Consider the following 14,879-nt stretch of genomic DNA (forward strand, 5'->3'; position numbering starts at 1 on the left):
GGGAGGAGGGAGAGCCTGGGAAGGAGGGAGGTGTTTGTAAGACTTGCTTTACTTCTCATTAACCTGCTCTGATTTGGATTGGTAGTAAATTCAATTAATTTCTCCAAGTGAAGTCTATTTGGCCCATAATGGCAATCGATGAGTGACATCTCCTCAACCTTATTTCAGCTCCTGAGCTTTCATTGTATTTTCTCTCCCTTGTACACCTGAGGAGGGGAGTGAGAGCAGCTTTGGTGGGCACCTGGCATCCAGACAGGGTCACCCCATCACACCACAGGGCAGCTCTACTGACTTCTCACAGGTAAACTGTACATTTGCCTCCTGCATTTAACCTGAGACCCCCAATGAGAACCGTCAGGGAGAAGTGACAGAATAAAAGTGCCTTTCCAATCCGGGCTTAAATAACTAAAAAAAGCAACAAATACAGTGCATCTGAACAAGCATCTTAATATAAATTTCTGTAAGTATCAGGTGTTGAAGCATATGCTCTCTACAACACACAGGAAACCAGTCTTAGTGAAGCCTCCAAAACAACAGAACATTGTCCACCTCAGTGCCAACTTATTTACTCGTGATGCAATGGAGTGCAGGGTAAAACTGTTCCCACCAGGGAACTGATTCCACACCAGCATTGCCACATGGCCATGACAAAAGGCAGCCTGTCCCTGTTACTACTCTACAATTTTTCCCTGGCTGCACAAAAGATGAGGCTGATCATGGTTGCATCGGTTGTGAAACCACGGATTCTTGGAATGGAAGACAATTATTAATGCCCACGAGGTACTGTTAATTTGGAGTTCTCTCTTGTCCCAACGGATTGGGATTGATGGTTTTTATGAGACTGAAAGGAACTTCCCATTTTTAAGATTACTATCTGTCCATCAAATTTAACTGAAATCAGTCAACTGGGTTTTGAAATTAATGGGGGAAGAGAAGAAGGAGAGGTTGTATAAATGATAGTGAAAGTCATATTTGTGTGAAGAGGGTAACAGCAGGCTGACCAAGTTAGTACAGTGTCTGTCAGAAACTGTAACCAACTTCCTATGGTGAACACTCAAAGCTGTTCTGTAAAGAATTGAGAATTAACACAGGAAGTATGAGCAGATGGTGTACAGTGATAGCATTTCTGTCACCATCTCTGATTCACTTAAAATATTAAATGGGAGCAAATTCAGAAGTGTGGAAGCTGCAGCAGAGATCCTACATGTCTCTCCCTGGAGGCTGTGGGATAAAGTCACAAAGATTTTGAAGTGTTTAAAGGAGGTAAACATTTAAGAAACTCATCCTTGTAAGGAGTCTCATCCTTGTGGGCTCCAAAGAGGATAACTGAGACTACTGACGTTGCTCCAATTTTGTTTACATCTTAAGTAATTTTCAGTTAACATCTTGAGGTTAGCAAGCTGCTTTTGGAAAATGGCTCTCCCCTCTTTGCAGGGTCCTTGCCATCTCCTAATGTCTGCAGCCAACCAAAGATGAGACACATACACCAGGATGAATTGTTCTACCATCTGTCCTCATTTGGAAAATTCCCAAAGAATTAAGTCTCTGTACTCTTATGTACTAACAGTCCGAGGAGAACTGAGGTTATGTGTAAGGAACAGAAGTATAGATTGTCCTTTGTGTCAGAGGGACTTCCAGTCACTTGCAAGTTTCATTGTCTTGGAGGTATTTTGAACAACTACCACATGGACAACAAGGCAGTCTTCAGTGGGGATTTTGGCAGGTTTGCCATGCTAGTTTGAGGTCAGCACAAGGGCAAGATACAGATCTACTGTAGTGGACTAAACACAGATATCCGGTGTAGACAACTGCTTTCGAGGCAGTCTCCTTCAAAAAACCAAAGCAAAGTTCATCACTATTATCACTGCATTGTAATCTGAAAATGATGTCTAAGGACGTGAAGTCCCCATCTAAGATGCCTAAAATGATCACTCACAACCTAAAAGCGACTTTGTCCCTCAAATGGCTAGAAATGGAGCACAGATGACTATCCTAGATGGAAGCATCCCTTGCTGCCTAGTGGCAGTGAAACCTTCAGAAGGCACGCTATCCAGCTGCCCTCAGTCAAATGTAATGTCAGAAGTTTGCCTGAGCTGCTATCTGTCCTCTTTGTATTCTTCAGTCAATTACAGGAGCAGTTATTTGTCCTTGCCAGTGCCCATCCAGAGCATGGGAGCAGTGCCTGGGTTTGCCCTCCTGGGCACACAGCCAGCACCTGCAAGCCGTGGTTTATCTGACTGCCTTTTTCTGTTGAAAGGGAGGAGCACCTTTGGTACCTACAACTGTTGTGCAAGCCACACACTGGGCAGCTGAACAGCAGGCTTAAGAGAGTAAGAACCTGGCTAAGATGCATCTCACTTTTATTTAGATAACCCATTAGTGATCAAATTCTCATAAACTGCATATTCTTACGGGTATTTGGAGTAAGTGGAGTTCAGCACCTCAGTTCCTTAAAGCCTGGATGTGGGCTGCTGCCTGCATGCTGAAACACTTCAGTACCTTTTTAACTCTATCTCTAGGCTCCCTTAATAAATATTTGAGATGAATGAGGCTGACCCTCCCCTAGTCACCTGTCACCACATGCATGACTTCAGCCGTGCTGTACACTCCACTCCCCGTCTCACCGCACCCTTCGGTTTGTCCCTTTGCTTGCTTTACGTACCTGTGCGTTAGGAGAAACTGGGAAAGGCAGTTTAATTGTGGAGGAAAGTTCACAGCCAGGGAAAGAGCTTACAAGTCTCCTCTCTGCCCCTGGGCAGGGAGCAGCAAGCGATGTCAAAGCCTACTGGTGATCCGGCTTGTCATTCTGGCCCGGAGGGGAGTGGCAGACCTGGGAAGAAGCACTTTAAAAGAGACTGAGGAAGTGAACCTGTGATGCCACTGCAAGGCAGCCCTTCAGCTAAAGCCAATTACTTATCCAGCCACCTAGAGATTACAAGGAAGAGCACCCTGAGGTGAAACAAAGGAGAGATGAGGGGGACGGCAATGAGCAGACTTGGGCTGTTCGTGTTCAGTGCAAGTAAGTACTAACTTGGTTACGTCCTCAAGGGCTGGGTAGAAGGAAACAGCACTACGAAGTCTGAGCACTCCAGTGTACTCTGTGAGTTGCTTTTTTGTTTAGTAAAGGTTCCTTTGTGTTTATGATCAGACAAGTGTGTGCACTGTCTCTGTGCCGAATGTCCAGACACACGGGCATATCCTAAAGCTGCAAGACAGTGGGGGAAAATGCTATTCTTCATGAGGCTGGAAAATATCTTTTAAAAGCAGTTTTACTGCTTTCCATTAAATACAGTGTTTATCTCTGAAGAAGGAACTTCCCCATCTGGGAGTGGAAAGATCATAGAATGGCCTGGGCTGGAAGGAACCTTAATCTTGTTCCAACCCCCCTGCCATGGGTAGGGACACCATTCACCAGATCAGGCTGCTCAGAGCTCCATTCAACCTGGCCTTGAGTCCTTGGGTTCTGTTCTTCTATACATAAATCTGCATGTACTGAACATCTCTGTAGCCTGAATACTACACTGATACAACCTGTGATCCCTATGTATTACTCACACCAAGGGGATACACAGTGATTCCTACTAAAGCACGTAAATCAGCCTGCTCACCCTGGGCCTTCATCACAGTCTTGCCCTTTCTCACCTCTGCCTTGCAGAGCAATTCCAGTTCTCAGTTCCACTGCTTTTTATCCTGTCTTATCTACTCCTACCAATGTTCCTGCACCTTCTTCCAGGCTCCAGACCAAGTTACACTCATGGAAATTGCTTGGGTTTTTTTAACCAAAAATCCTGATAACTCCCCTTTGACCCACGAGAAGGAAATTCAGAAAGTTTAACGTAACTAGAAAAAGTGGATGTGCTCTGTATGCAACAGAGGTCAGGATTTCACGATCATTATGGAAACTGTGTAACACCATTGCTATTCACTCTCCTTTTTCATTATTCTCACCTTTCATTCGATCTAAATTATGGATGGGGAACTTTTCAGAGCAGAAATATGTATGTTGGATGAAGCTCTTCTTGCCGGTTTGGGCAGAACTCAAATGGCAATAATTTAGTGTTAAAACACTGGGCTGTGAAAAAATTCTGGAGAAGGTACAGCAGATTCCTGCACTGCACCTGAGTGGAGAAACTGCACAGCACATGGCAGTGCTGCATCAGGATTCTGGTGCTTGGCTGACTTCTGCAGTACAGCTTTTCACTGCAGTTCTGTGAGTAACTGGTACTGTGAACTCCTCGGTGCAGGAAAAGACACAAATGGCCATTGTGAATCAAACAAAATATTTACTTTTACTGCAAATTTCACATTTAGGAGGCTTTCTCTCTCCCGCTTTGGAATTAAATTTTAGCTAAATTCTGAGGTAAATGAATTAAAAATCAGAACATTTCCTTGTAAAAATGAAGTAAAACACTTCCTCTTTTCCTACTTTTCTCACTAGCCAAATCTACCATAAGAAATCAGCACTAATAATTTTGCTTGATCAGAATCTCTTTTTTTTCAGCAAACAAAATATTTCTCTAACTGTTTCTAGCTGTATTAATTTCCCTTCGATCTATTAACACTTAGGAAGGAATGTGAAAGCAGACAAGTGATTTTTTTCTTTGTACAAGTACAAATCTTAAGTTCAGTGAGGGGAGATAAAACCTTTCTCAATTTCTTGAAGTGTTATAAACGTACTAATTGACAACACCAAAACAAGTAATTCTAAGGGTTAAATCTAGGTGACACTGTCTCTGTTTGTCCTCTCTCCTTTTATGGAGTTCTTTCCAAACTGGCCTCCCCTCCCTCCAGCCATACTTTGAATAGATTCTGTTTTCCCTCAGAAAAAGAACTCCAACCCTTGAAAAATGAACCACAATTTCTACACGTGCTGACTATGAAGTGAAATGTGGTGAGAAAGGGAAAGGAGGAAATCAGCATGAGTGAACAGCATCCCAGAATGAAACCGTGCAGCTTCCCTGAGAGAGGGAAGCTCTGGGATCCAGAAGGATGTGGGTGACAAACAGATGAGCATCAGAAAAAGTGGGGCAGTGGGGTGACAGCACCAGATGAAAAAGCAGTCTCGCTTGTTACGGGCTCTGTCTCTTCCACGTGGTGTTTGGTTCAGCTGTTCCCCAACTCTGCATCACCCAAGACATGTCCAGAAAAAAACAGAAAGATCTCATTTACTGTGGGATCTGAGTCATCCAACTGGAAGAAGAAAAAGAAGCCTAAGGGTTGGGCAGTTTCTTCTCTGCCTCCGGGCTCAGTTAACCTGTCAGTGAACCCCAGCCTGGCAGAACCAGTTCGAGTGACAAAAGGATCCGGAAATGGGTTTTGCTCCATCTCCTAGTACAGACAATGGTGCTTTTCACCTAAATGCAGGAAAGCACCTCTATCCAGTTGCAACAAGCAAAGAGAAAGCTTTCACAGGTGTCTCTCATACCAAGGGGATACGAGAACAACAGTCAGAAAGAGCCCCGGGGCTACGCAAACATGGGCCTTGCCCTGGGTGCTCCAGAGCAGGGAAAACACCTGGGAGTGGCTGCAATAAAAGCATTCGAGAAATACTTTGCCCTGCTGGTTTCCTTCTCGGAGCTGTCAGCAGCTGTAAATGAAATAACCTCCATGAGAACAGAAACCGCCACCGCCATGTCACAGAGGAAGAGGTTAAAACACGGGCCTGACTAATGAACTGTGAGAGACCAGAGAACAACTTGCTGGGGGGGCAGGGGATGCAGAAAGATGAGAACTTGGGCTAAAAGCACATTCCTGTGCCAGTGTAATTACCTGAATTGCCACCTGCAGGTTCTTAGCTCAGTGGCAACAAACCCTTTTGGGTCCCTAGACTGTTATTTTCTATCATTCGCTCCTAGTCAAGGATCTGGTCATGCTCAACTCACCAAAGGCTTTTTCTCTCTCACTGACCTGATGCAAGTAGCTGTGGGCTTTTCCTGTCTAAAACAGCAGGTATTCACAGCCAGTTTGCAACTCAAGGTGCAACCCAGACATTCCTTGCTTTCTCTCCTCCATGTTACACTTCCTTATAGATCTAATTTGGCCGAAGTATGGCAGAATGAGGACGCAGAAGTTTGCCAGATGGCAACTTTTCAGACAATTCCTCTCCAGGGAACACTGACTCAGCTTCCAGGAGCAAACCTTCCCCGCCACACACAGCAGGCCCCTCGTAGGGGTGAGCATACGTCTGTGCCCTCCTTAACCCTCCTCCTTGCAGCACCACGTTCCTCTTTGCTGTGGAAGTGCCTCTGAGCAGCACTTCCTTTCCTGCCATTTACATTCTTTCCGAATGATTCGGTTTGGTGCCATTGAAAAAAAAACCAAACCCAAACCACAAACAAACAAACCCAAACACAAGAACCCACGCAAACTGTTAGGAGAAACCAGGTCTCTTTAGCCACGGATCCCCACAGGCATGAAGGTCTGGGCAGGGCAGAGGCAAATGTCCATCTCAATTCTGAGAACAACTAAGACCTGCCCACTAGGTAACGCTCAGACGTGATGAATTTATAGCAAGTCAGATGGAATACAGTGTACAAGAAACACCTGCCCTGTGCCCTGCATGCTTCACCAGGGCACAGGGGGATTTCTGTTTTATTCAACTCTCAACTATTACAGTGCTCCAGAGGCAGGAGCTTGAGTTCTTGGGGAAAGGTGACTACTGCCTTACTCATTTTTAAAAATTAATAGCTAGTCTCCCCCCATTTCTTTCAATCACTCTTTGCTTTTCTAAGTTTTTCTGTTTTCAGGGCATTGCATGAACAGGTTTTGATTCCCTAGCACAAAATGTTGCTATTCTATGGACTTGGATTGAGGCAAGTTATTTAACAGTTTTCCTGATCCCTGAAATTTGACAATATCAGTTTGTTAGTTTAGCCTGAATCCTTAAGACTGCTGTTGCACTTGCAGTATCTGTTTATCTGTCTCCCTCTGTATATTCTGAACTGTCAAAGGATGTCAGTCACACTGAAAGAGGGCTCAGGGAAAAAAAACAAACCGAAACATCTTTCTAAACTCCATGGTGAAATATGGCTAGGCAAAGAACCTTCTTCTTCTCTTCCTCTTCTCTTCTCCCTCGAAACACACAACGGAGAGCAGACTTTAGCTCTCAGCCATCCTGTGCAGCAGCTCCCCATAGTCAATCAGCCACCTCTTGCTCAGGGGGGAACGTCGCGGATGACAGCGGGAACGTGGGGTCAACTGTGGCACGTGAGAAAGCCAAAGAGACCAAACGTGGAACCCAGATGCTGTTACTCCTGCTGAGTGCAGAATTCATTCTCTTCCCAGTTCTGGCCTCTGCTCGTGCCCTCACTGTGGAAGCACCTGCCAAGCAGATACAGGTGGCGCGGGGAAGGAACGCGACCCTCCGCTGTAATTTCAAAACTCAGGCTTCTGCTGACAGCGGAGACCTTGTTGTCTGGAAGAAAATCACCAGTCCGGTAAATCATAAAGCAAGACGTGGCAGGGCATCCAAGGGGTGGGGGGGGGGCAGGGGAGATGGAAGCAGAACTGTGGGTGGGAATTTCTCCAAGACTTTTTTTAATCTCAGAACTGAGCGAACAGAAACGCTGATCGAGATGCAATTTATCCTGAACCTCCTGCACGACACTAGGCAAGCCCCCACCCTTCTTCTTCCTCTCTCTTGGTCTCACAACTGGTTATTGAGGATATACATCACTGTATGTTAAATGCTCAGACACCTTCTAAAAAGATATGTATACTTTTAAGTATGTGTGTTATACGTGTATATTTATATATGTGAATATCTTTGATACAATATAAAAAGTTCCAAGTTGATGGTAATAGTACATGGAGAGATTCTTGAGGCCTCCTACATTCATATGGAGTATTTGAAGGTAAGAAGACTTTTAAAGTTCTCCTTGACTTCTTGGGAATTAGTGAGAAGGGAAGCAGCCTTCGGAGATCTCCTTGTGAGAACTGCCAAGAGTTTCTTCTCTGAAGATCCTTCCTGGAAGAATTTGTGTAACCATGGGGGAACTTGATTGACATGTGGATCTCAGACAAGTCTCATGTTGTCCTGCCATGGAGAGGAAAGGTGAATAAGCCCCAGCAAAAGAAATCACTGGTCTCTGATTTCACGTAAGGTGGGAAGAAGGGAAGTCTGGAAAGAAACACAGATCCTTTTGAATTTCTATGGTTTTTCCTGGCATTTTGTCAAACTGGCGCAGCTCAAGGCCCTCCTTCCCGAGCTGCTCCCAGGAGTGGGCTAATTCATGGGGTTACATTGCAGACTCACACAGAAGGAACTGAGACTGATCCTTTTCCCTCCCTCTCCCCCACAGATCGACGCTGTCACGAGGTACTTCGATGGACTCGTACAGTACGGCGAGGGCTACGAGAACCGTGTCCAGTTCAGTGGTGACGTGAACAGTGGGGACATCAGCATCACCATCAGCGAGGTGACCATGGAGGACAACGGGACGTACGTGTGCAGCGTCCGCCTGAGGAACGACCCCCCCCGGCAGAGCGCGGTCCTGTCCCTCTACGTCCTCGGTGAGCAGGGGGAGGGAGGCAAAGCCACTCCCATGAGATAAAACTGCCCTTCCTCTAATATCCACATTGTTTTAAACAACAGATTTTATAATGGGAGGAGGGAAAAAAAAAAAAAAAAGGAAGTTGTCATCCACAATTCCATCTCTGGTCTTTTCCTGCTGCTATGGAAGTGGGTCGGAAGGCTTAGAGCATGCAACTCCCTCAGATACCTCACTCTAGAAAATAGTCTTTAGAACTGTATCATTCACTTTCCTAGTAATCCATGCCTCACTCTAGAGCATTCCTCATCCCCCCCCTGGCTTGTCATACTCCAGTTATCAAAGGATAACACCTAACACCATTAGACACACCCCAAAAAGCATCTTACAATTCCCTCTTGGCTTTCCAGTGCCAAGAAGGGAGAAACAAAATAGGTACAAATTCACTGGAGTTCCTTTGAGAAGAAGGTGGTAGATGCAAGGCCAGCCTCTGTTTAGCAAGAGATGGGCTGAAACAAGAAACTACGTCTAATTAATAAAACTACTTCCTTTTTTCTTCCTTCAGTTGCACCATCCAAGCCAGACTGCAGGATCCTGGGGACACCACAGTATGGACAGACAATCAATCTAACCTGCGTGTCTCAGGAGGGTTCCCCAAAGCCCAAATACACCTGGAAAAGCTTCAACGTACAAAATGAGCCCCGTGCACTAGAAAACACAGTAGGTAAGTACAATTCAAAGGTATCAAGTCCCTGAGCTCTTTGCAGATGAGGGCTGGACAGATTTTGAAATGCAAATACTCTTCAGGCTTTTTCTAGATCCTTTCCCGATTAGGATTTTGAAAAGTTGTCCTTTTGATGCATGGCATGCTCATGAGTAACTCAGCAGGGGGAAAACCACTATAACCTGAAGTAAGCATGGTCAGTAAGTTTTTAACTTCAACTCTCACCTGATGAGGAAGCTGTCTCTCCCTGGAAGCAGCCAGAAATAATTACTTCTCAGCTGCTGGGTGTAAAGGGGGCATTAAACGAAGAACAGCATCGACTTTCCTAACTGATTTGTCTTTACATCCCAGTTTGCTTGGCAGTGACCAAATTGCTTTCTAGGGTGAAGGAAACAAAAGCTGGCTCTGGAAGCTACTTTACTTCCAGAGAGGACTCCTCACCTAGAGGAAGGTGGTATGAGAAAGTTACATCATTACTGCTTTGAGCATAAATAAAAGAGGCTTCTGGTTCTTCAGGACTGACACACAGGCCCAAGTATTTTATTTGCTTTCCGTTTAACTCAGAATCTGTAAAGAAAAGGGAATTGAATTTCCAAGGTAGGACCTTTGGTAGAACTATTTGTAGAGAAAGGAGGGTTTAGTACTCTTTTAAGTGTAGCAGTGACAGAAGAGGACTCATATTTATTCCATTAAACTTTTGTTTTTTCCCGGCCTGTCCAGCTTCAGAAAGACTACCTGAGCCCACCCTTCCCAGTTTAACTTACTGGAGGGGGGTAAACTAAATATGACGAGACTCCACAGGGTATTCAACACTCACTCAAGCTGGTTCTTGCACAAAACTCGCGAAGGATGAAACATCACCGGGGACACGAACCTTATTCACCTCCCTGGCCACTGAGTGGTGCCAGCGCATCACACACAGCCCTGAGCACACGGGACTTGCTGTGGCAGCAGCTGCTGCTTCTGCTGCCATCCTGCTCTCCCCTGGGTCTCCTCTGATCCGTTTCCTCCTCACTGCTGTTGTCTCCACAGCACCCGTGTCCCAGCAGTGAGCCGACTGCCCCTTGTGCCCCAAGCTGGTTGGACTGTCGCTACAAGCAATTTTTTTTCTGTGTTAAGCAAGTCCTACTGCTGCAAAGTGTGCAAGAACCCCGTCAGGAAACGCTCCAAAACTGATTGTATCAGACCCACATTCTTCCCCGGTTTGTCTCCCTTTCGATTTAACAGGACGATTTACATTCCAATTACATTCTGCAACTTTGAGAGATACAAACATCGCACCAAAAATAAAAATAATAATAAAAAAAGAAAAATATAAATAAGCACAGGCAGTATGTAGAGACTAAAAGAAAATAAAAATACAAAAGATCAAGCATGCAGTGCATCATTTCTCAGTTTGCATGCTATTCTACTATCTGGCACTAGGCGCCAGCAGAGACTAAACAGAGAGAAGTGAGATCACAGGGAAAATAACTCAGGAAAATCCCTGGAAAGTATTCAGTCTTTTTCTTTTAGAGCAAGGATCTGGACCTTTATCCTAAGAAAATGCACAGACTACACATACAAACATCAACTGGAGATGTAACAAACAAAAACTGACTCCCTGACTGCCTAAGCTTCAGCCTATGGCACTGAGCTCTGTTAGGCTGGACACAAAACACGGGTATCATAACAGTCACCTCACTTCATTTCTTTTCCTTCGTTTATTTTCACAGCCTGTGTGGCCTCTCCCAGACTAGAAAACTTTTCCCCCTACTGCTAAATAATTCAGGTCTGAAATCCTAAGAGCTGGAGAACTAAAGAGCTTTTTTGCTGTTTTACAAGTTAATTCATCAGAGGACCAGTTCTGAAAGCCAGATGGTGGTTTGGGCATCTTATATTTCTCAGCAAAATCCAATGCAAAAAAAAAAAAACAAAAAGCTTTCACTAAGCACACACACTTCTCTACCCTCCACCTACAATTTTCTTTCTAAAAGGAATGTTCAAATACCACAGATTCCCTGTAATCTAAACAGCACGCTTCCGTCTGTCCTCCCACAAATCACACCAAAACCCAGCGATGAGCACGGCAGCTCCAGAGCCAGCCAGAGCAATCCATCAGCTTTAAGCACCTCTCATCACTCCAACCACCCCGGGCTGGAATTGAAGGGCTGCTGTCCCCCACTTCCTTCCCTGCTTTAATTCTTTTCTCTTTTGGACTGGATTTGTGTTTCGCAACAGGGGAACAAATAACTCTGAAGAACGTCTCAGCGGATACCTCTGGCTTCTACATCTGCACTTCAACAAACATTGTGGGGACAGAGTTTTGCAACATGACGGTCAGCATTGTGCCACGTAAGAGATGGGGCTGCTCAGTGGAGGAACAGGACCAGACAAAGTACCCAAGCTAAGAGGCAAAGGGTTAAGGGAGGGGAATGACAACTTTGTTGTCTGGCTTCTGCACACCTTTGAGAGACCCTCTCCACTGGTCTGGTGCCAGTAGAGCAATCACTAACTCACAGAATTAGTACAGCAGTTGCTCAGACTCAGGGGCTCCTCCCTATCCCTAATTGCTCCTGCAGACCCATTGACTACCCAGTACAGAATTAACTCCAGCTGCTGTAGTCAAACAAATGTGGCTTCCACTCAGTCTGGATGTGGCAGTGAGGTCTGACACCTGGTGGTGGGGTTTGATCAGCCCAGTGATTGTGCTGATCATCACCCTCCCTGCCGAGGGCTAATGCTCTCCTTCCCCTGCAGCATCCATGGACATCGCTCTGTACGCCGGGATCATCGGCGGAGTCATCGCTGCGATCGTAGTGATCGGGATCTTGGCCTACTGCTGCTGCTGCCGGGAGAGCAAGGACACTGACTACGAGATGACGTAAGTGCCTCTGCCTGCAGGAGTGCATGGAACAGATGAAGGGCTCTCATTTCCCCTCCAGCATCAACATATGGAGTAGAAAGCACAGGAGGAAAAAAGGAATCAAGGGAAGCGCGCGCTGCTTCCCCCTTTCGGTTTCCAGCCTAGCGGCTCCTGTCTCTTCTCGTGGAGTATGTCCAGTAGTGCCAGACACGTTTGTGGTCTCTGGGGTAGAACCAAAACCTTGGAGGTGAATTAGCATACATGCTGTGAAAGAACAAAAAGGAGCTCACACACCTCTTGCATCACCAGCAAGGCTTAATTTATGGAGTTCTGCTTGGTAGAGTTCCAATAAGCTTAGAGCAGTGTAAAGCCACCCTAACACAAAATCTCTTCAGTTAAGTTTCTAGCTGGTTTTAATTAACAACTCTACTCCTGAACAATGTTTTAGGGTGCAAGAAGAGAGGAATGAACCCTCCAAAGACATGCCAACGAGGCAGCAGAGCGCAGAGGAGGATGATGCAAATGCATGAAGAAAGAAGCAGGAGGCCAATGCCATCTTCAGGGTTTGCTGAGGCACAGACATCGCTGTAGAAAAGAAATCAGTCCCTCTTTCTTACTGCAAGAAATGAATAATAAAATGAAAGCTAATGGCTCTGCCTTCAAGTTCTGGGAGAGAACATCCTTGTTTCCCTGCAAAGAAGTGCTTTATGTACAATGACTGCTAATACGTAACCTCACAGCAGAAAAATGCGTGTGGAGCACTGTTTCACCCAGTCATCCAAAAATAACCAGTCTCTTTAGACTCCCCCACTTTCTGAAAAAAGAAACCAGTCAGGTCTATTTGGAGAACAGAGTTGCTGCTGTATCCCCAGCTCTGGAGATGGCTTCAAGGTCACCAACTGCAATTCATCAAGGAAGGGAGGTCTTGTTTACGGTGCCGTGCAAATGTCACAGCTCACAGCATTGTCCAGTGCAGCAGCTTCTTCTATGGACGTCGAAGCAAGATGATTTTTAAGGACATTTTATTAAATGCGTTCTTTGTATATATTATACATGCACACATAAATAAAGATATGGGAAAAAAACCATAGATGACCAATGGGAGTCCCCTGTCTAGGACAACGATGCACAGTAATCCATGGGTAAGAAGTTAGATGGACTTGTAATTGGCAGCTAATAAGATCCAGAAACAGGCTAATAGCCTACATACTGTCAGATTCCCGAATTTCTGAGTTCAGAGAGTTCCTAAATACTAATTTTCATCATGTTATTCTTTCCTCCCAACTGCTGCACGGGCAAGTCAGAAATCATCCCCTGCTCCTGCTGCTGCTTCTGAAAAAATGACAGTGTGAGAGGGTGTACACAGCAGGTACATCTTTATCTAAGAAAAAAGTAGGGGGGGGGGAGGGAGGGAAGAAGGAAAAATACCTTTTTATTCAAAACTGTAACAATTTAATCAGAAGCACTTTATGCGCAAGATGTGTGCAGACAGGGAGAGAACTCCTACCACTGGTATCTTTGGAAGAGAGTGGACTGTCTGTCCAAAAGACTGTCAGCAAGGTATTAAAATTAATTAACAGCTGGTTCAGGATTGGTTGGTGGCTTTTTGTTTGTTTGTTGTTTTGGTTTTTTTTAAAGACATGTTCAATAAATTACTTACGGTAAAATATTTATCCTTTCAAATCTCACTTTTGCATCTTCAGCTTCAGGAGTTTCAGAAACTTACTGCAATGCCTCCCACATACCCTTTACTCTCAAATAGCTACTGTAATGAAAATCTAAAATTTAACTTCAAAGAAGAACCAGCAATCCTCCTACATATGACCAGAATTTTCTAGATTTCGAACTATGAAAATCACCCTACCAGAACAACTGTTATTCTGGCTTGTTTTCTGGCTGCCTTTGTTTTACTTTGTTTTACACAGCACTTTAAAATACAATTAGTCATTTGTAGTAATGAGTAGCAAAGACCAACGACAGGAGCTTTTTACAAAGAACATGCAAACCCAAATCTCTCTGGCAATGAACAACCCCAAATGCAGCTCAGCAAGACATTCTGAGGACCTTTTCCCACGAGGCATGACAAAACATTGCAAATATGGATGACTGAAAAAGAAGGCTGCACACAGAAGCTGAAGGCAGATAAAAAAAAATGAAGTGCATGGCTCAGAAACAGAGCTGGTATGTATTTTATTCTCTTTTGTAGCAAGCAAGTATAGCGTGAATTATCTAATTAGCACTGTAACATGGTTTTAGTGAGAAACAAAAAGCTATTTCTTTGATAAATGCTAGTCAGCACACCCTGCTCCCTCCACCAGAACCCTGTGGCTGAAGAGGGTTTCTGCTGAGAGACAAGAGTGGGGATTCTCAAAGATCTTAGCTGGAAAGGCCAGCAAAAGGACTTGACAATTATCAGCAGCATTTATAGCAAGAAGCTGGCTCTGGTCACTAAATAACACTGTGCTACCTGTTCCAAACTCATCACTTTTAGGACATTTGAGGCTTAACTGCTGCTTGTCAGCTGAAGCCCTCAAGGAACACTCACACACTGGTCATTTCAGGCACAGAGAAAAATGCAAATTAGCAAACCTGCACTAAGTTATCTGAAGAAACCAGCCATGAAACACGGAAGAGATTACACAATGACCCCCAAAACCGTGAATTCAATTCCCTGTAAGCAGGTTCCATAAGAACAAGCAGGGGAAAAGCAAGAGAGAGTCCAACTTGACAACCTTTACAACAGAACTACTTGAAGTTCTGCAACACTAAGCTCAGTTCTACACAGAGAAAACTAAGTGACAGCACATGAAGACATGGCTGA

The 14,879-nt window shown here is 44.8% G+C and overlaps 1 protein-coding gene across 1 annotated transcript; it reads left to right on the plus strand.

Moving 5' to 3' along the window:
• Positions 1 to 286: 286 nt before the first annotated feature.
• On the plus strand, positions 287 to 13,610 carry GPA33 (glycoprotein A33). The gene is made up of 8 exons (XM_027663629.1): positions 287 to 301; positions 2,760 to 3,019; positions 7,285 to 7,436; positions 8,301 to 8,511; positions 9,055 to 9,213; positions 11,434 to 11,547; positions 11,953 to 12,076; positions 12,507 to 13,610. The coding sequence occupies exons 2-8, from the start codon at positions 2,971 to 2,973 to the stop codon at positions 12,586 to 12,588; spliced, it is 891 nt and encodes a 296-aa protein (XP_027519430.1). The 5' UTR covers positions 287 to 301; positions 2,760 to 2,970; the 3' UTR covers positions 12,589 to 13,610.
• Positions 13,611 to 14,879: the final 1,269 nt, after the last annotated feature.

Source organism: Corapipo altera, unplaced genomic scaffold (assembly GCF_003945725.1).
Source record: "Corapipo altera isolate COAL_440 unplaced genomic scaffold, ASM394572v1 165, whole genome shotgun sequence".
NCBI lineage: Eukaryota > Metazoa > Chordata > Aves > Passeriformes > Pipridae > Corapipo > Corapipo altera.